General features: G+C 41.1%; 2 protein-coding genes across 4 annotated transcripts; one reads left to right on the plus strand and one right to left on the minus strand.

Moving 5' to 3' along the window:
- Positions 1–293: 293 nt before the first annotated feature.
- LOC127301551 (transcription factor IIIB 60 kDa subunit) lies at positions 294–8,600 on the minus strand. Of its 2 annotated transcripts, XM_051331817.2 has the most exons (20): positions 8,339–8,600; positions 7,717–7,827; positions 7,350–7,431; positions 7,186–7,261; positions 7,014–7,099; positions 6,849–6,925; positions 5,758–5,814; positions 5,572–5,684; positions 4,782–4,861; positions 4,618–4,704; positions 3,706–3,786; positions 3,237–3,374; positions 2,989–3,162; positions 1,830–1,911; positions 1,650–1,708; positions 1,462–1,542; positions 1,317–1,391; positions 1,142–1,222; positions 963–1,010; positions 294–797 (listed from the first exon to the last, which is right to left on the minus strand). In XM_051331817.2, the coding sequence occupies exons 2-20, from the start codon at positions 7,779–7,781 to the stop codon at positions 597–599; spliced, it is 1,743 nt and encodes a 580-aa protein (XP_051187777.1). In that variant the 5' UTR covers positions 7,782–7,827; positions 8,339–8,600; the 3' UTR covers positions 294–596. The 2 variants fall into 2 exon arrangements, with proteins under 2 accessions (XP_051187777.1, XP_051187779.1); XM_051331819.2 differs by lacking the exon at positions 8,339–8,600 and having other exon boundaries at positions 7,186–7,253; positions 7,717–7,746.
- Positions 8,601–8,722: 122 nt separating this feature from the next.
- Positions 8,723–13,935, plus strand: LOC127301552 (uncharacterized). Of its 2 annotated transcripts, none has more exons than XM_051331820.2 (3): positions 8,723–8,938; positions 12,330–13,520; positions 13,632–13,935. In XM_051331820.2, the coding sequence occupies exons 1-3, from the start codon at positions 8,748–8,750 to the stop codon at positions 13,714–13,716; spliced, it is 1,467 nt and encodes a 488-aa protein (XP_051187780.1). In that variant the 5' UTR covers positions 8,723–8,747; the 3' UTR covers positions 13,717–13,935. The 2 variants fall into 2 exon arrangements, with proteins under 2 accessions (XP_051187780.1, XP_051187781.1); XM_051331821.1 differs by lacking the exon at positions 8,723–8,938 and adding an exon at positions 10,466–10,806.
- The last annotated feature ends 5,244 nt before the right edge of the window (positions 13,936–19,179 follow it).

Below are 19,179 nucleotides of genomic sequence, written 5' to 3' on the forward strand. Positions count from 1 at the left end.
AACCTCCACGCCAACGCTAACATGTGGGCCCAGCCTGCCACTTTGGCTGTTGAAACGTGGTCAACCCAAATTCTGCGCAATCTGTGACAACTCACCCCAGATCAGGTACGTATTTGCAATTTTTTGCAAGCCGTAGATCCTTCCACTTTGGCTGTTGAAAATTTAGTGTCAAGGCTTTTTCAAATTTGGACAAATTTGAACTAAACCGAACACTTTTATGGATCGTAGGGAGTACTGAAATGTAATTTACTCAAATGGTTTGGTTGTTGACACCCTATGACAACAACTAATCATGAAGAACAAAATTTACTCTAGAAAAAGGAAACCAAGATTTAATTTTGTTTTCCCTCTTAAATTCCTTTGCAGCGATCCTTCGATACATACCTAATATAATTTTCAACAATGCATGGCAACTAGACTCCTCGAGTCTATGCACAATATTAGGAATTAAAAAGTAACATGAAACGCCATTGTGTTTCTATAAAATCAAAAGTCATCTTGTGCAAATGAAAATGGAATGGGATTTTTCAGTTAATCTTGATATCCTGAATAGTCTTGGTCAGCTTGTCACTTTGCCAAAAAAAAAAGCGACTATACTAGTAATCAGCGTCATCATAATCATTATAGGCCCCACCACCGCCACCACCATCATCAACATAGCCATCGTCGTTGAAATCAGCCCAGTGACCATTGTCATAACCAGCATCAAATGTTTCACCATCATCAATATCTTGTCCATAACCCACATCAAAGTGCATGTCATCTTTGGCATTTGCTTTGCCATCTTCGTCGTCAGTCTGCATGCACAGTCTCAGTAAGCATTTTAATGGCAGGCAATGTAAGCGTATAACAAGTAAACAAGATATTTAATTTGATGTAGGAGTATCTACAAAATAACAATGGAGAATTTTAAGGTAGATAATCCATCAAGGTCAAGTGAAACATAAACAAAGAAAACATACACTGTACAATGCACTAACAGCTTCAACATTGATTTTTGAGCCAAGTCCCTGCAACGAACCAAGTTACATAAGAAATATTAGTGTTTGCACTAAGTGTAACATTCAATTATCAAAAAATCCAGTACAATAGTCACACAACATATATTTTAGATGTCTATGGCCGTAAAAAATTCCAGTACCTTCCGTTTCAACATGTTGCATGTTGCTTCTGCTGGTGTTTCGGCAGGTGCAGAGTTCTTGTCTTCAGTACGTCTTCGTTTCTACATTTAGAATGCCCCAAACGAATCATGGAACTGTACCTATAATATTAAAGACATGCACACAGAATGCTCTACCCTAGAAAAAAATTCACACCTTCTGTTTTTCCCCTCCAACAGACAAGCCATGGGCTGCCAGTTCAGCCGCTAAAGCTTCTTTTGCAGCTTGTTCCTGTAAAGAAGATCAGCAGATAGTTACACCATATTGTCAGAACAAGAAACTGCCTCGTGGTGATAACTACCTCTAGGTATTCTTTGTTCATTTCCTCCCAGATAATCTTTTTGTTCTGTGTTTCCTCCTCATTGTTAAGATACCCGTCAACCTGCAAAATTACCAAACATAATTACAGGAAATCAGAATCAACAATCAAGTCTCAGGCTCTAACAAGGGCTGCAACGAATTGGCCAGTTGTCAGATGGATAAATGTACCTCCACATCATCAATATCAGAAAGATTTTCTGGATCAGAATCACCTTGATCATTTTCACCTAATTATGCAATATAGCATCCATCAAGTTGATCAGCATCAGTTTGTCAATACAAACCAAAAAGGAGGAAGGACACTGAAATTTATTGTTGTAGAGCATCATATTACAGGAATTAACAAACCTTCCACTTCAGGATCTTTGGAAGCAACAAAATCATTTGCAATTTGGCTGGAAGTAGTTGTCGAATATTTGCCTCCACGATTCTGATGGACACAGATATTATTGTCGAAGATTTGCAATTTGATTCACCAGAAAAACAGGTACATTAATCTTTTGGTCTTTTTTCTTGTGCCTTTCTGTGCCTGGGTTGTAACCTCTAAAAAACTTTGTTCTCCTTCCTCTTTTCAATGAAATGAAACGCAAAGGCTTTTTGCGTTTTCTCGAAAAAAAAAAAACAGGTACATCCATCACAATGAATGAACTATAATTGTAGTAAGTAAATAACATATACAAGACATAGTGCAAACAAATCCAAAGTTAAGCATTGAAGTAGATTATGACGGTTCAAATGTTCCATTATATGATTGCAGCAACAAGACCGGTAATATGCTAAAGCCCAGGTTGTTGCAGGATGTAGCAAGTATACTTTGTTCCCATCCTGCAACTTCCTTCCAGCACAACAGAAGATGGTTTAAGAAAATATAGATAAGGAGAAACAGCTTCAGCACTAGATACTTTGAGGTACTTGTCAGCAGACAGTTTTGTGGGATAGCACTGAAACTCTGTGATCATTTAGAAACCTCACTTTGAGGCTCTGAACTACAGTTCGGGAATATATCTAGAAGAAAAAAATATGGAGATGAACTTGAATGTTCCTTTTAACAAAAAGAGAAAAGACCATCAATATAATAAATAGAAATCAAAAGTTATAGAACTGGATTGTTCAGGGGTTTGTGAAGTCAACTGATGAGAATCTTCAAGTAACTTTGCAAGAATGATGAAAAGTAATTTAAGAATAATGAACACTAGGAGTGTAAAAGATTAGTTGAGAATTAAAATTACAAATAAGAATCTCAGATTAAAAGGGTAACACCATCTTTTGTAAGGGATTTACTCCCAATCGACCGCTTGGCATCGACGCTTAATTTGGAGACAGATGCTTAAGTGAATCATTAATGTTTTTAGTTGTCCAAGTGCCCCTAAACTAGTAGTTTGCATTGGTGGTTGTGACACTTACGTGGGCGCTTGTAGTTTTCTCTTTCTTTATACGTCTACATAAACGTTTTTGCATAGGAGATGGCCTAAGAAGCATGAGTTTAAGTATGTTCAGGAATATTTACCTTCCCAGGGCCCATGATGTTATCTTCAACATCAGAAGTATGTAACTCAGATAGTGTTTCCTCGACCACGTCAGCTTCCTTAGCTCTTTTAGCAGCATCCCGTCTTTGTTTTTCAGATCGTTGGAAAGATGGAGGGTCAGCACCACCTTCCAGTCCACCTGACAGCTCAGTGAACTGAGCAATCAAATCATCCCAGTCATCAATGAAGTCAAAACCAATGTATTATGAACTTAGTAAATGTTACTTACATTGTCATAGCATTCCTCACAAAGTCCATGAGAAAAATGCTCGGCACTCTTATCCTTGTGCTTGCAAAGGACTTCTCCAGACTTGGCTGAACATTTTGAAACTGGCTCTTCATCAGCCTTTGCCAAAAAATCTTCAATCTATCATAGGGCATGAACATACAAATTATTACCAAGTAAAGGCCTATCATACATGAATTCTTTAAGTTGTAAAAAATATATAATGCATGAGCTATAAATGCGCTTGATGACTTAAATGTTGATACCCCTTGTCTGTAATCCTGACAGACAGCAGTCTATCATAAACAGCATGGACTTGGAGCATCATTGTCATCAGTTCAAACCAGATTAGCAGGACGAATAACTACTAAGTTTGTGCCACAAAAGTATCTTGTGTGATGGGGAACAGCAGCTGACAGAATTAATAATAGAAAGCCCACAATTGGCAATTTCATGAAAATCACATACATACCGTTAAGCTACCAGAATCTGTATTTTCAAACTCTATCAAGCGCTTAAATAGCGTCGCCTCACAGACATGCACAACAGCAGCCTGTAAAAGATAAACCATAATTAGTGCCTGTTCATATTCAAGTCTTACATTACACATCTATCTGCTGCTTCCTACCTTCTGATGCTACCATGCTACCAATGTACAATAGCACCACCAAAAATAAAAAAATCTGATGCATTTTTACAACATTAAATAAAGATGCACCAGCCATGCAACAAGATTTCAAAATCCAAATTTGATGCACACTTGAGAAACAAAAGACAGTGTGCACTGTGAATAATATCTGATTTCAATTTATGCTAGGAATAGTAGCGTATTAGCGGCTATTATGAAGCGATAAATATATTTTTGTTTCCAGATGTGTGGACCGAATGCTAATCTGAAATTTTGTTCCATGGAAGTCTTGTCTTGCGTCAATGCTGTCAATATATTTCAGAAATTTTCGTGATAATTGTGGAGCCATGTTTAATTGTTTGCACAGGAAGCAGGAGAAGGATAGGACAAGCTCTGTGTGCTCTCTCATTAGTGCTACATGTGTGTGATAAACACTAATTACTACTACCTCTGTTGCATAAAATAAGGTGTATAAATTTGCCCAAGTCAAACGATATAGTGTTTGACCAAGCTTGTAGAAAAATCTACTGAGAACTATGGTACTATATATAGGTATAATATGAAAACTTACGTCATAATGTATCTAATGACATTGATTTGACATCGCAGATGTTGATAGTTTGTTCTAAAAACATGGTAAAAGTTGACTTTTAGAAAAATTTATACGCCTTATTTTGTGGAACGGAGGTAGTACAAAGTAAATGCATTCAGGACACGTTCTCAAATAATTAGATCCGTTCGAGCATTTGCGCTTACAATATCTGCCTTCGTGTAATCGTAACCATGAGAAAGTGCAGCGATATACAATGCTGCACCACATATACCACTTGGCTTTCTCCCAGTCTGCAACACAGGACAAGCTATCACAACCTTACAGAAGAACCTAAATAATAAGAAACTAGAATTAGGAAGATACTAGCCTGCATCCAGTCTCGCTTCATGCTAGCTACGATGCGTAGAGCCGTGTCTGAGACAGCATTGTGCCTTTTTCCCAGTAAACCTACAAATTACCAATAACGAAGAAAAAACACAAATAATTAATAGCCCATTGTTGCTAATGTAATTGTCCTTTCAGCTTTCCTATGAAGGCTATATGCTTAGTACAACTCGAAATCCATGACAGGCAAATAAAATCTTGACCATTGAGGTCTCAGGATTTATGTAAAAATTATTTTGAATATGGTGTCTACCGTAGAGTTTGAAATTAATAGCTTCTGAGTATAAAAAGTCTTTTTATACTTGTCTGAAAAAGGCGCATCAATTTATGTCTTCAATGCAAAAGAAGCAAACATCTAGACGTCATAACCTTGCTTCCTTGCGAGATTCTCACGTGTGTTAATTTTTCTGAACTTAACAACGCAATCAAGAGATCCAAACATGCCCTATGTCTCGTACCAAAAGAAAGTTTGTGTAACTAGACCCCACAAAGAACTACCTTATCACAAACAGAAGAAACACATGAAGAACTGCAAATGCTTCGATTTCAGAACAGAGGTAATATGTAACTAGAGGTAATGACCTTTAATTAATAAGTACTACCTCTGTTCCAAAATATAAGCCTTTTTAGAAAGCTAAACTAGCTTTCTGAAAAGGCTTGTATTTCGGAATGGAGGTAATATGTAACTAGATGTTTTGTGTATCTTATATACATGAATGCACATGTATGTCATAAAACAAATAAAGATAGAATAGAATATGCTATCAACTTACGTTCGGTAAAACGGTGGATGAAAAGGCTAGGATCTACAAGCTTTTGAACAATTGGGTGTTCTCCGAGTAGCAGTGTTTGACAAAGCTGCAGGAAAACAGCACCTAGGACATAACTGAAACATAAATCAAGATGAGCCCTTTCACTGAGGACTTCAGGATGAAGGTCATGAATGGGAGTACACTTACACACTTATTTTCAAATAGTCCGAGAAATCGATAAGAAGATAAGGTTTTTCACTTCGCCTGACAAAAGTAGTGAAACTTGGACATTAGTATAACCAGTATATAGCTTGACAGCACCAAACTGACAAACATTGTACGGGAACAACCACCAACACAAGCATGCATGAAACAATAGCAGATTTTCAGGGAAAGGGAAAACATAAAAAAATAAGGAAATTTGGTAGCTAGAGGACAGCCATAACCAATAAATACCGAAACATCAGTGTGTGGTGCTCTTTCTGCTGGACATGACCGAAGCCTACAAGGTGTTACATTGACTGATAACTTGCTAAATAGAATCATTTAACGCATATATTATGAAAGTCCATCTCCATTCGTAGACGGGGTAGACACCTACTCTTTTCAAAATTGACGGTCAAAGTTAATATTTAACCAGTGTGGATGAGACTTGTCTGGAAATTGGTGAGTGTTACGTAGGTGTAGACACCTGCTCTTTAATAATTGATAGTCAAAGTTAATATTTAACCAGTATGGATGAGCCTTGTCTGGAAATTTCTGTGTTACGTAACAAATATAAATTACAACAAGACAATAGTAGGCGATTGTAAAATTTAGAAAACATAAGTTTTTGTAGTTAGCAGAACTTTGCATGTATATTTCTGGAGAAGCCTAGTTGTCCCATAGTTTACACGCTTTATGTCTTGCCATCTTGGTTCCATTCTTGCTCTTTGATGAACTTCTCAAGTCCAAGGCACAATATCTCTATTGCGTTTCAAAGCTATATCATAAATAACAGTTCTACAGGTTTTCACTGTCTAGTTAAGGGCATGCTTGCTTTGAAGCCCATATGTAGAACTTGCAACTTTTTAAGAGGTTGGCAAGGCAACCTAGTAGCCTGGGCTTGGCCAAACATTGGCAAGACAAAATTTTACATCCACGCAGCCCCTAAAAGAGCCGCAGCAGTGGCAAAATCGATAGAAAACTCGAAGGCCCACCCAAAGTGTAAAGGGAGAAGGCCATGCTTGAACAAGAACTATGCCCAGTGGATAGAAAGGCTTTCATTAAATCAAGGAATTAATAAGGCGATAGCTTACCGGCAAGCAATGTAAAGACAAGCAGCTGCAATATGATCTGTTCGACGGCCCTTAGTAAAGTTACTGTCAAGAGCTAGCTACACATAAGTAAGAATAAATATCAGCATTTGATCATACCATACCATTTTAAAAAGGACAATGTTTTGCGATAACAAAGATGCATACTTTATAAAAGTTATGAGCAGTGCGAATGATATCTTCTCTACCACTCACATGCAGGCCATCGACAATCTGCGAAATCTCATATTCTCCTGGTAAAAGCACAAAATAGTTCCCAAAAGTGAGACGCGTAATGAGATAAGATAACAGGAAATAAGGAATGCCTTAAAAGAGATACCTTTCGCTTCAGTTCTGGCGCGAGATATCGAAATGCCACCCTCAATGCTCTCCATAAGACTTCCATCTCTGCGGCTCTATGTGCATTCAGAACAAATTAACCCGACAAGTACACATCCAAAATAGAGAAACCAAATTTTTTTTTTTAAAGGTAGCAAGAACAACCTGTCCCGAGCTATCCTTGATAAAACCAGTCCCTGCAGTAAGCCAATCCTCCGAAAGAACCTTCCCGCAAGTCACACAGCATCTGACAATCAACATGTCAAATAACATAACGACACGGATGCACAAGTGTTTAAGCCGTGTCACAGAAATATATTGAGAACAAAACTATTACTCCCTTACGTCCCAAAATCGCAATCATAAGTGTTCTTTTTAAATATGTATGTAATGATATCAATTTTATGCTACATTTTGCAACGGATGAAGTAGATTAATAAGGCCGGCCATATTATAACAGCGACACCCGATGGATTTGGCGTTTGCATGGGATTTTAGAAGAACGATGCAATAACATGAATGAAGGCCTCACAGCGAATTGGTGTCCTCATCCACCACAGTTGGGCATTCATCGTCACAGTGACTACAGTAACCCATTGCTGAAGAGAAGTCGGCCGCAGAGGACGATCCAACTCAGATAGGCCTGCGAAAAAAAAGTGCTCAATTCCAGGAATACAAGCATGCTCTTGAGATTGGGTGCAAAAGGAAAATGTAAAACTTTGATTATCACTATTTTTCTGTCCAATTCCACTCTAAAAGTAACACAGTTTACTGTTGAAACATCTAAAACTAGCATGTGAGGGTTTGCCTACTTCTCTGTTGTGCGTGTTAGTCTCTGATGGCCGGAACAGGGGAGGGGAGCAGTAGGCTCCGTCACGCGGACACGAGCTTTTTGGGAACACAGCGCACGACCCTTCTTCCCCTTTCCAGCCCAATTAATAAAGGTGAAAACGTTGGAGCATCAAAATTGGGTTAGCTTGCAGAAAACTTTCAGCTTCTGATGTTAAAATTTCAACTCAAAAGAGGCAAAACTCAACAGGCAATCACTCTGACTAAATGCGAAATCGGAGGTTGCGAAACCGATCCCGCACGGATATCGAACTCGTAGGGATTAGGGTTTGGGAAGTGGGGATATGTGGTTTTCCGTACCGTACCTTTTTCTTCCGTGGGTGAGACAGGGCCGAGCTGCAGAGCGGCGGAGGGAGGACAGACGAGCCAGACAGATGGGGAAACGGAATGCAGGAGGCGCGCCTAGCTCTCCAAGCGCGTGCGGCGGCGGCGCTCGACCAGGAGTTCGCTCGGGCGGCGGCGGGTAGGGTAGGGTAGGGTACGGCGGCCGGAGTACGTGGGTGTTTCGCCGAGTCGGAGTTGGAGCCCGAACCTCTCTGGAGTCTGGATACCGATTTGGGCTGCGAGGATCTCGGAGCGAATCGTAGCCGGTTAATAAGAGGATCCGAGGGACCAGGTTCGTCCATCTCGAGAAGGACACCCAAAGGAAACACAGGAACACTCGATCGGCCAACCTAGCGCGCGCTGCACCTGCACACCAGCCGCCAAGCTTCCATGCTTCGCCGCCTCTCGCTCTGCTTTGCCCCGCCCCGTCCTCCACGTCGTGGTTCACCGGCGCCAGCGGCCGCCACTTTGCCGTCCAGCGTGCCAGTTGCGAGGCCGGCGACTGCGAGCGCGGGCCTGCCAGACCCGCCGGCGATGTCGGCGGCGGAGCCGGCCGGATCTTGCGGCGGCGATCGCGTATGGTCAGTTCACTCTGTTCTTTTGGGGCTTATTTCCTTGCTTTCACTTGCATTTGTGATCGATCCTGTTTTGCGATTGCAATGTACACTCTTTTTTCTGGATTTATATGCACGCCGCAAACGCAAACACACATCATCACGAGCGCACGATCCGAGTGCACGTTCTAAATATGCTACACATCTTTTGCCGGACCGTATTTGCATGAGTTTTACTTTTTGTCCTAATCAGACCATTCTAAGTTCGACCTATTTTATAGAAAAAATAGTGATATATGATAGTATGATATTATGAAACCACATTTTAAGATGGATCTAGTGATATTAATTTGGTGTTATAAATGCTGCTATTTTTCTATGAAGTTGATCAACCTTAGAATATTTTGGCTTTAGACAAAACTGAAAGTACACTTATCCCCGATGCATTGTACTTGTATGGAAATTAAGGTAAGTTTGATGAAGCTTGAGAATCCAAATGAGCTCTATCGAACTGTATGAGCCCTTGCTCTAGCTCTAGCCATTTAGGCTTTGAGCGGATCTTAAATTGATGTGATGAACTCAAATGGCTCGCCGAGCAAACTTCTTTGATCACCCTAGGTGGCAAATAAGAATTAGCAAGAATAGGGCGATACCCTAGGGTCCATTGCGAAAGATGGTCTCAAATTGCCGTCTGAATAGAGAACTTGAGTGTGGACTTCTTGAGCTCGATCTCCATGTAGCTTTTTTTTTGAAAATTTTGAAAACAATTCTTTGAAGTTTAGAAAATAGAAATAATAAGATGTAGCTAGAGATGTATCATACAAGTGTGTAGAATCTCAATACGAAATATCTTATACTTTGAGGTACACAAAAAATTACAAAGTTGTAGATCTTAGTATAGTGAACATTATTATACATTTTTAAGCTCTCGAAATGAGTTTTCAGAACTTGTAAATTTTTTGTAACCCAAAGTACAAGGTATTTAACACTGAGATTATACACGACTGTAGAGTACATTTGTATGTAAATTTAGATTTTGTTTAGAATTTTTTAACTTATAAAAGCAGTTTTTGATTTTCTAAAAAAAAGACGGCATACACGGAGCTTCTAGCTCCAATGAGGGTTTGCAGTAATTTCTTTTTCTTTAATCCTTGACCATTTTTAAGCCCCACAAGCCCATCACATGTAGCCTCCACAAGAAACCCTGTCACGGGACGCGCAGAATATTTTGGCAGAAAATCCGCGGTCCTTATCTTCTCCATCTTTTTGCATGATGAAGATGAACACGCCATAGCCGCGTCAGTGGTTTTACAGGAAAGAAGTGCTCGAATATTTCCAAAACTATCTCTCGGCCTGGATCTAGCACGACAGGCCGAATCTCTCCTCTTCCGGCCCCTGCGTTTTCTCGGCTCCATTTCTTTGCAAGTTCGCATCCAATGCAATGCAATGCAATTTGGGAGAGAAGGGTGCCTGGTGAAGGCCACTTGAAAAGACACTGGTCAGACGCGCCTTTGACTCGGTGGAGCGAGTCTTTACTGTCTGATGAGTAATGGGTCGTCAGGTCGCGTCGCGGTTCACCGAACAGTCGCCCAACCAGATAGCTCGGTTTCCAAGGAAGCCAACGCGTCTGCACATTTCCCTGGCCGTCCTCTGGCAAGCGCTTCGGCAATCGGCGCGGTTCCTCCTTCCGCTACAAGATACCCAGCCCGCTTTGGCTCCCGCTGCTCCTCATCTTCTTGCCGCACGCCGGCCCTAGCTAGCTACCCACATTCCCCGATGGATCGCCGCCGACGTTCTCCGTAGCTGGCTCCCTGCCTTCGCCGGCGGTTAATCTGGTGGCCGATCGACTGCTTGGCAGTTCCCACACTTCACTGCAAGAAACAAGATCGTCACAGGTAGGATCACATCGTTGCGCTCTCTACGCGATTATTATCAATGTTCGAACTGTAGATTTGGTTCCGTTCTTTACTTCAGGGCTGCCAAAATGTAGTAGGACTGTAGGAGCCTAGCCATTGTGTCTAGTGTAGGGCGTGTTCTTGGTCGGGGTTGGCGTGTGCACGCCAGATGTCTGGCGATATGCCTGCAAGGGTAGTGTCCATGTCCGGTTGTGTTGTGTTGCAGGAATAAATATTGTTTTGCTTAGAGTATGTTCTCAGCGTAGGGAAGACGAACGAGGTGTATACTTCTTTGCAGTTTGGGTAATCCGATCTAGTTAAACACTCCCGTAAATTGCAAGAGAGATGCTACGGTTTAACCAAGAATTACAGTGTCCTGCATCGATTTCATGTCCTACTGTTTAGGAACGACAAAAAAAATCGTCCATACTTTGAGGTTTAAACCGAATCAAGGTGGCGGTGTCTAAATTCACGTGCAATGTGGTCAAGTTTGAGTACTCCCTCTCTCACAGTTTATAAGGCACGCGCGTACCTCTAGGTCGCAAATTTGATCAAGTTAGCATTAGTTATATGTTATAAAAGTTATATCATTAGAAAGTTCAGATGTTCTATTTTCTAATGATATAATTTTTATATTATATAATTTAAATTATATAGGTTAAATTGGTGACCTAGGGGTACGCGCGCGCCTAATAAACTGTGAAGGAGGGAGTAACGGTTATTCATTGTACTCCCTCCGTCCATAAAAGGATGTCTCGACTTAGTAAAAAATTAGATGCATCTAGACCCAATAGATACATCCAAATTTTGAAAAAGTTAAGACAACCTTTTTTAGACAGAGGTAGTATATCAGTTGTAGGGCGCGTTTCTGCTTCTCCATATGTGGGTGGGAGTAGGCGCATGTGCACCAATTGTCCGAGGAAGTGACGATATGCTTGCATTGTGGTATAATTTTGCATGTGGGGTTGTGTTCCGATAATTAACATGGTTTTGCCTAGAGTATATTTTCAGTGCATAACCTATTTGAATGTGGGACATCTCTTTGCAAGGCGGGTGATCCAAACATGATTTTTTAGTAAATGTCACGGCCAACCAAAAACTAAAAGCGTCGTAGTTTTTCACCATATTTAGCAAAGAAAAATATTCCATGGATATTGGTTAAACAATGTTGAAATCAGGATTTCAGCTATTAAATCCCGTGTATTGCATTATGTTTCTAGATTTGTTTGTTTATCATGTGTATGGATACATAGGCCAGGATGGAATTTACCCATTGCTGAATTCTCCATCTGAGTTTTTCTTATTCATTTGATCAGGATATCATGCAGAGATGGCTGATAATTTTAATTGTTTGATTGCTAGTTTGCTACGCTGCACCTTCGACAATATAGATGTTTTTCACCTTTATTGCATTTGCACTAGCTTTAACAAAAAAGTGTTGCATGCTTTGATGTCAGCCTGCTTTTCTTATTCATTTAATCGTTTTAGCAAGAGAATCATGCCTCACTTTGAATCTGCATCAGCTTCCGCAGGATGGATGATGACTTGGTGGCAGCCGAAGCTCTGCAGCTTGAAGAAGTCCTCCGACTCTCAGCGCACTCCTGTATGACGGCCTGTGCAGTTTGCAGACAGATGATCATATCGGTGGAAGCATCATGGAAGCCTGAAAATTGTGATCATGTCATCTGCATTGATTGTTTTGCCACACACACAACCGAGGCGGTGGCCACCGAGGTGCCCAAGTGCCCGGTTGCTACTTGCAAGTATCACTTTGAGCCACGGATACATGAAGTTATGGATGTAGACGACGATGATGTGCTGCGAGAGCTCGGCCAATGTTCCAGCGGCACGCCGATCTGTGCAGTTTGCAGGCTGATAATTGTATCACCGGAGGCATCCTGGAAACCTGAAAACTGTGATCATATCATCTGCATTGCCTGCTTCGCCATACACACATCTGAGGGTTCCAAGTGCCCGGTTGCCTGCTGTGGAACTCTGCTCAAGCCAGAGGTCATTGATGTTGTTGATGATAACGGTGATGCAGGCAGCTCGACCTCGGTCAGAGTAATGGACAAAGGTAAAGGCAAGCAACCATGCAGTGACATGCTGCAAGAGTTCGGCCAATGTTGCCACTCTGGGGGCGTGATGGTCATCGACGACTTCTACTGCACTATCTGCATGGAGGAAGTGCCAGCCATAGAGTGTTTCCCCATCGGCGGGTGCACACACATATTCTGTGTCAGCTGCGTGAGGCAGTACATCGCTGCGAAGGTGGAAGAGAACGTGTTGTCCATCGGCTGCCCAGACCCAGGCTGCAAGGACGGCTCGTTGCACCCGGAGGAGTGCCGGGATGTGATCCCTACTCCGCTGTTCCAGCGGTGGGGAGCCGCACTCTGTGACATGGCGTTCGGGACGCTCAAGTTCTACTGTCCCTTCAATGACTGCTCGAAGCTGCTGATCGACGATCACCGGGACGGGGACGCGGCCATAACCAATGTGGAGTGCCCCCACTGCTCCCGGATGTTCTGTGCGCAGTGCAAGGTGCCGTGGCACGACGGTGTGGACTGCGCCGAGTTCCAGCGGCTCGGTGAGGACGAGCGCGGCCGCGAGGACCTGCTGCTGAGGAAGGTCGCGCAGAAGAGCAAGTGGCAGAGGTGCCCCAAGTGCAAGATGTACGTCGAGAGGGTGGAAGGCTGTGTGTACATCGTCTGCAGGTATTACTGTGCTAACTTCACTGAATATCCTACGCGCCAACAATTACTTATTGCTGTGCGCCGCGTACGAACCATATATGACGAGAGGCTCTTGTCTCCTCCATTTTGCAGGTGCAGCCACCGCTTCTGCTACCTGTGCGGCTCTGCAATGGTGAAGGGCAACCATCATTGCAGCAAGTGCAAGCGCACGTGGTGATCGGTGAATGATCTAGAAGAAGATAGCCAACGCTAACTGAGACCTTCAGGGTAGCAAGTTTGTGGTGTTGGTGCTCGGTGCAGATTACTGCATGTTACGATATTAGTACTAATTTAGTTACTGCCATTAGTTAGCTCGTGTAGCTCTAATGCCATCAATTATAACTGAAATTTGAAGTGCTAGCTAGCACCTATATATATGAGCTAATTGACATCACAAGAGTGGGACTCGTGCTTGTGGCCTTAGGTTATATATATATGAAAGAGCTGATGAGTTTCTTAGCCAGAAACTATTAGGCTAGCTCTTGCTTAGAATACAACTAAATTTGTTCCTGTCGTGCAAACACCTTCCATGTGGATGACTGAAATACTTGGCAATGTCTGTTCCTCTTGGATGGGTTTATCTCAACATGTTCTGCACGATTGACAAATCCAGTCATTCAGCTAAGAATAAAAATCCAGTCATGCAGATCAAGTACCAACTGGTATTCTGCCATCAATTGATTTGTACATTACATCACTACATGGGCACCAAATGTTTGTCTAAAACTGCAATGAAGCTACAGGTTTGCTGTTCAGTAAACATGTACACAGAACTGCAATGGCTTGCTAAAATTGATGTGGTTGGCCTCATCTCTGATGGCTTGTCAACTAATAATGTTTAACTCATAAAGAAAACTGCATGGTGAACTTTTCATGAAAGTGGTTTAAGAAAGTAAATTCCAGAACATTTACGGACATATTTATTTTAAAAACATACTAGTTAAAGTTGCTCTTTAGACCCTAGCAGAGCAAAGTAATCTTCTTACACCTGAGGTTTGCTGATAACCAAAGTATACTAGAAAATAAATTTCGGGACATTTACGGTAAGGTTGCTCTTTAGACCCTAGCAGAGTAAAGTAGTCAGCTTACAGGTTACAGCTGAGGTTTGGTGATGACCAAAGTATCCATAGTGTTCTTAACGCTGACCGGCCATTGTGGTGCTACCAACACGGGGATATCACCAGAAAATGACTTCGGTATAAATGGATTGTGATTTAGTCTCGCATAGTGCAAAATTTCAGTTGAAAACAGAGCACATGTAAAGAGAAACCGAAAAGACACTTCACTTCCCCTGTGTGTGGCGTTTTGGCTCCTAGATCCTGGGTGCCTGAAATTTTCGGAAAAGAGCCAAAACAGCGAACAAAGATTTGGTGCACATGGGCACAAGTGATCTCGTTTTTTAAATAATCAAAAATCATATTTTTGAGTCTTAAAAAATTATGAAAACAAATCTGCATATAACCATTAATGATCCCACAAACGTGTAAAATATTAATTTTAAATATTTTATATTTTAAGCTACACAAAAATGACAAAAATGCAGATCTGAGTAGTCACTTTTAAATCTCCAACAACATGTAAGATTTTTTATTTTTGTCTAGCACAAAGTAAAAAGAATTTTGGGTTGAGATTTTGCATGATTGTGAGAATTATCACTTACAATCTCCAGAATAGTTTTTCAGATTTTTGATAACTTATAGACATTTTTTAATTTTTTTTAAAATGGCGAGAGCACTTTTCTGAATATTCAGTGGAGCTCCGGAGCCAAAAGCATTTTTCGCAAAACAGCCTCGCAGATAGGAGTACATATAAATTCACAAAATGAAAAAAATGTGGATCCATTAAAAAAACATTACTTCGCTCTACACATTTGTCTTTTATGTAGATCAATAGCCGGGAAGGCATCCTAATGAAATTGTGTATGTACATACTACATATATATAATATGTACTTTCTTGAGATTTCAAAATGTACTTTTGAATTTAAGAGCTTCATAGAGGTCGGGAGCTAAAACCACTTTTCGCTTCGAGCCTCCTTCTATTTACCTTGATTAGAGCAAACTATTATATGCAATTTTACGATACCATAGCAATGCGGACAAAACATTTTAGATATTTCACACGTTCCTCCATCACATTTCTGCCGAACCAGTCTAATTGGGTAGGGTTGGGTAGGAATAAGATTGGATAAAGTTGCGAAAATAAGAAAAGTGATAGTAACTATCATCTTCACGGGTAAGACAGGTGACGCTCCTATTTATCCACTAGTAGGAAAAGCATCATCACTGGCGCACCAATATGTGTATTCTGTGGCGCATGGACAGTGCACCACAGAATATCTTCTTTCTATTATAAACGATTTTGTACTGCCTTCTATACACATACAGGTTATATACAGCAATATACATACATTATACAGATTATATACAGAAATGTGCAGATATAATATAAATAGCACGTCCGTTGCACATACTATATAATATAAACATCATCGTCCCATTACTTAGAGCCCACTCGAGATACACATATAGTGGCAAGTGTCAATTTTTTTACATACAGCTCTTAATTCATACAAAGTTCATCATCTCGAGATACAAAGTGGTTTTCATCCGGTTCCTACTATGCTCCATCCTCTCTCCCGCCAGGCTCGCTTGCATCGGAGTCTTCATCCGGTTCCTCCTCTGCTCCCTCCTTTCTCCCGCCAGGCTCGCTTGCACCGCCCCCCGAGTATGTAGTGACTAAAATGGAAGAAAGACCAAAATGAACGAAAAAGACCAACACAAATAAGAGCCAACTAGGATATAATAAATAAATGCCTCATACATTGTTGGTCAAAACAAATATTAACATTCAGGGATGGCGTAAGTGAGGCTAAGTCCGATGCACAAGAGATTGATATTTGTGCATCTTACCAGGCTCACTTACGCCACCCCAGAGTGTACGGTGACCAAACATTCTAATCATCGGCCCCTATCTCGAAGAAAGACCAAAATAAACGGATAAGTCCAACTCAAATACGCGCCAAGTAGTATCAACTAAATAGCATGCCTCATACTTTGTTGGTCGAAACAAATATTAACATTCTGGGACGGTGTTAGTAAGCCAGGTAGGATGCACAAGAGATTGATATTTGTGCAATCACACCAGGCTCACTAGCACCGCCCCTGAGTGTAGTGACCAAACATTCTAATCATCGACACCAAAATGGAACAAATACCAAAGTAAACGAACAAGTAGTATCAACTAAATAGCATGCATCATACTTTGTTGATCGAAACAAATATTAACATTCAGGGATGGAGCCAGTGAGGCCAGGTAGGATACACAAGAGATTGATATTTGTGCAATCACACCAGGCTCACTGGCTCCACCCCAGAGTGTACGAGTGACCAAACATTTTAATCATCGACACTAAAATGGAAGAAAGACCAAAGTCAATGAAGAATGCCAACTAAAATACGAACCAAGTAGTATCAACTAGATAGCATATGCCTCATACTTTGTTGGTTGAAACAAATATTAACATTCATGAATGGTGTAAGCGAGGCCAGGTAGTATGCACAATAGATTGATATTTGTGTCATCACACCGGGATCGCTTGCACCACCCCCAAGTTTACAGGTGACCAAACATTCTAATCATCGGCACTAAAATGGAAGAAAGACCAAAGTTAATGAAGAATGCTAACTCAAATACGAGCCAAGTGGTATCAACTAGATAGCATATGACTCATACTTTGTTGGTCGAAACAAATATTAACATTCAGGGATGGGGTAAGCGAAACCAAGTAGGATGCACAATAGATTGATATTTGTGCCATCACACCAGGTTCACTCACCCCACCCCAGAGTGTAGTGACCAAACAGTCTAATCATTGACAAGTGCAAATAAAATTAAAGACCAAATCCTTATGAACTTGCACCGAATTCATTTTAATTCAGTGTCAGTAATAGACCATCATATGAATTCAGTGTTATATATATCCTGTTAGTTCTTAAGAAACCAACCACATGTCATGGGGAACAAATCCCATGCCATTTTATTGATCATACACTAATCAAGAACTCACCAATAGCATAAACAAAAATAGGACAACAAGTAAACACCCATCTACGTTTCGCATACAGTAGCCGATTCTAAGTAACCACGTCCTTGTATAAGAAGATTGCCAACTAGCGCTAATTAAGCATACACCTAACTAAACAGTAGCAGAAGCATCACCATGTACATCAGCAACATCACAAGTTCATTTTTATTGAACCATGTACATTAGTAGCTCACCTCCAATTCATTTTCAAAGTAGCAGTAAAAATAGATAATTGGACTGAATAGTGAATACACGTAGTGCTGACAAACAGAGCAAAACCAAGCAGCATATAGATCGGGCAGCAATTCATTCGACCAATCCAAAATTTAGTACCATAGAACTTGGGGTCAGCTATCTTACTTTACTCGGGAATTATTCATGAGATCCATTTGTGCGTGTAATTATGCATTTGTTAAATAGATCCATTCATGTGCTGCAAACACAAGGAATGAGAAAATGTGTGCTGCCAACCCAATGCAATTACAAATATCAGCTGCAACAACTACAAATATCAACTACAAGGCATTATGGTCTGATGACCCACAAGTATAGGGGATCGCAACAGTCTTCGAGGGAAGTATTACCCAATTTATTGATTCGACACAAGGGGAGCCAAAGAATAAATATAAGCCTTGACAGTTGAGTTGTCAATTCAGCTGCACCTGTAAATAGACTAGCTCGCAGAGGTTTATCAGTAGCAACAGTTTTATAGCAATGACAGTAATAAAGTAACAACGGAAATAAAGTAAAAAAACAGCAGCAGTGGTGGATGCGTTAAACAGCAGGATTAAAATACTGTAGGCACAGGGATGGATAACCGGGTGTTGCATGAATGAGACGACTCATATAATAGCTAACATGGGCATTTGTAGATAAAGTGATACAAGTATCCAAGAATAAAATAATCATAGGCGTGTGTTCCTATTTAGTCGCGCGTGCTCGCAATGAGAAACTTGCGCGACATCTTTTGTCCAACCAGCCTGTTGCAGCGGGGCCTCGAGGGAAACTACTGTTAATTAAGGTACTCCTTTTAATAGAGTACCGGAGCAAAGCATTAACACTCCGTGAACACACGTGATCCTCACATCAAAGCCATCCCCTCTGGTTGTCCCGATTATTGTCACTTCGGGGCCTCGGGTTCCGGACAATGACATGTGTATACAACTTGCAGATATGATCAAGAACAATATATAAAGCATCATCATGAAAAAACAATATGTTCAGATCTGAGATCATGGCACTCGGGCCCAAATTGACAAGCATTAAGTATAACAAGTTGCAACAATGCATAAAATACTCACAACTGATACTAGGCACTATGCCCCTGATGCGTGTGGTTGACACGTCCGTTGGGAACCCCAAGAGGAAGGTGTGATGCGCACAGCGGCAAGTTTCCCTCAGTAAGAAACCAAGGTTTAATCGAACCAGTAGGAGTCAAGAAGCACGTTGAAGGTTGATGGCGGCGGGATGTAGTGCGGCGCAACACCAGAGATTCCGGCGCCAACGTGGAACCTGCACAACACAACCAAAGTACTTTGCCCCAACGAAACAGCGA

Source organism: Lolium perenne, chromosome 5 (assembly GCF_019359855.2).
Source record: "Lolium perenne isolate Kyuss_39 chromosome 5, Kyuss_2.0, whole genome shotgun sequence".
NCBI lineage: Eukaryota > Viridiplantae > Streptophyta > Magnoliopsida > Poales > Poaceae > Lolium > Lolium perenne.

What these genes read in the sequence shown, in the direction of transcription:
- LOC127301552 (XM_051331820.2), top strand. Translation starts at nt 8,748, where the DNA reads ATGCTTCGCCGCCTCTCGCTCTGCTTTGCCCCGCCCCGTCCTCCACGT. An exon ending in TGCGGCGGCGATCGCGTATG is followed by an intron (nt 8,939 to 12,329) that starts GTCAGTTCACTC and finishes AATCTGCATCAG; the next exon opens with CTTCCGCAGGATGGATGATG. An exon ending in TGTGTGTACATCGTCTGCAG is followed by an intron (nt 13,521 to 13,631) that starts GTATTACTGTGC and finishes TCCATTTTGCAG; the next exon opens with GTGCAGCCACCGCTTCTGCT.
- LOC127301551 (XM_051331817.2), bottom strand. Translation starts at nt 7,781, where the DNA reads ATGGGTTACTGTAGTCACTGTGACGATGAATGCCCAACTGTGGTGGAT. An exon ending in TCAAGGATAGCTCGGGACAG is followed by an intron (nt 7,262 to 7,349) that starts GTTGTTCTTGCT and finishes GAATGCACATAG; the next exon opens with AGCCGCAGAGATGGAAGTCT. An exon ending in CGCCAGAACTGAAGCGAAAG is followed by an intron (nt 7,100 to 7,185) that starts GTATCTCTTTTA and finishes TGCTTTTACCAG; the next exon opens with GAGAATATGAGATTTCGCAG.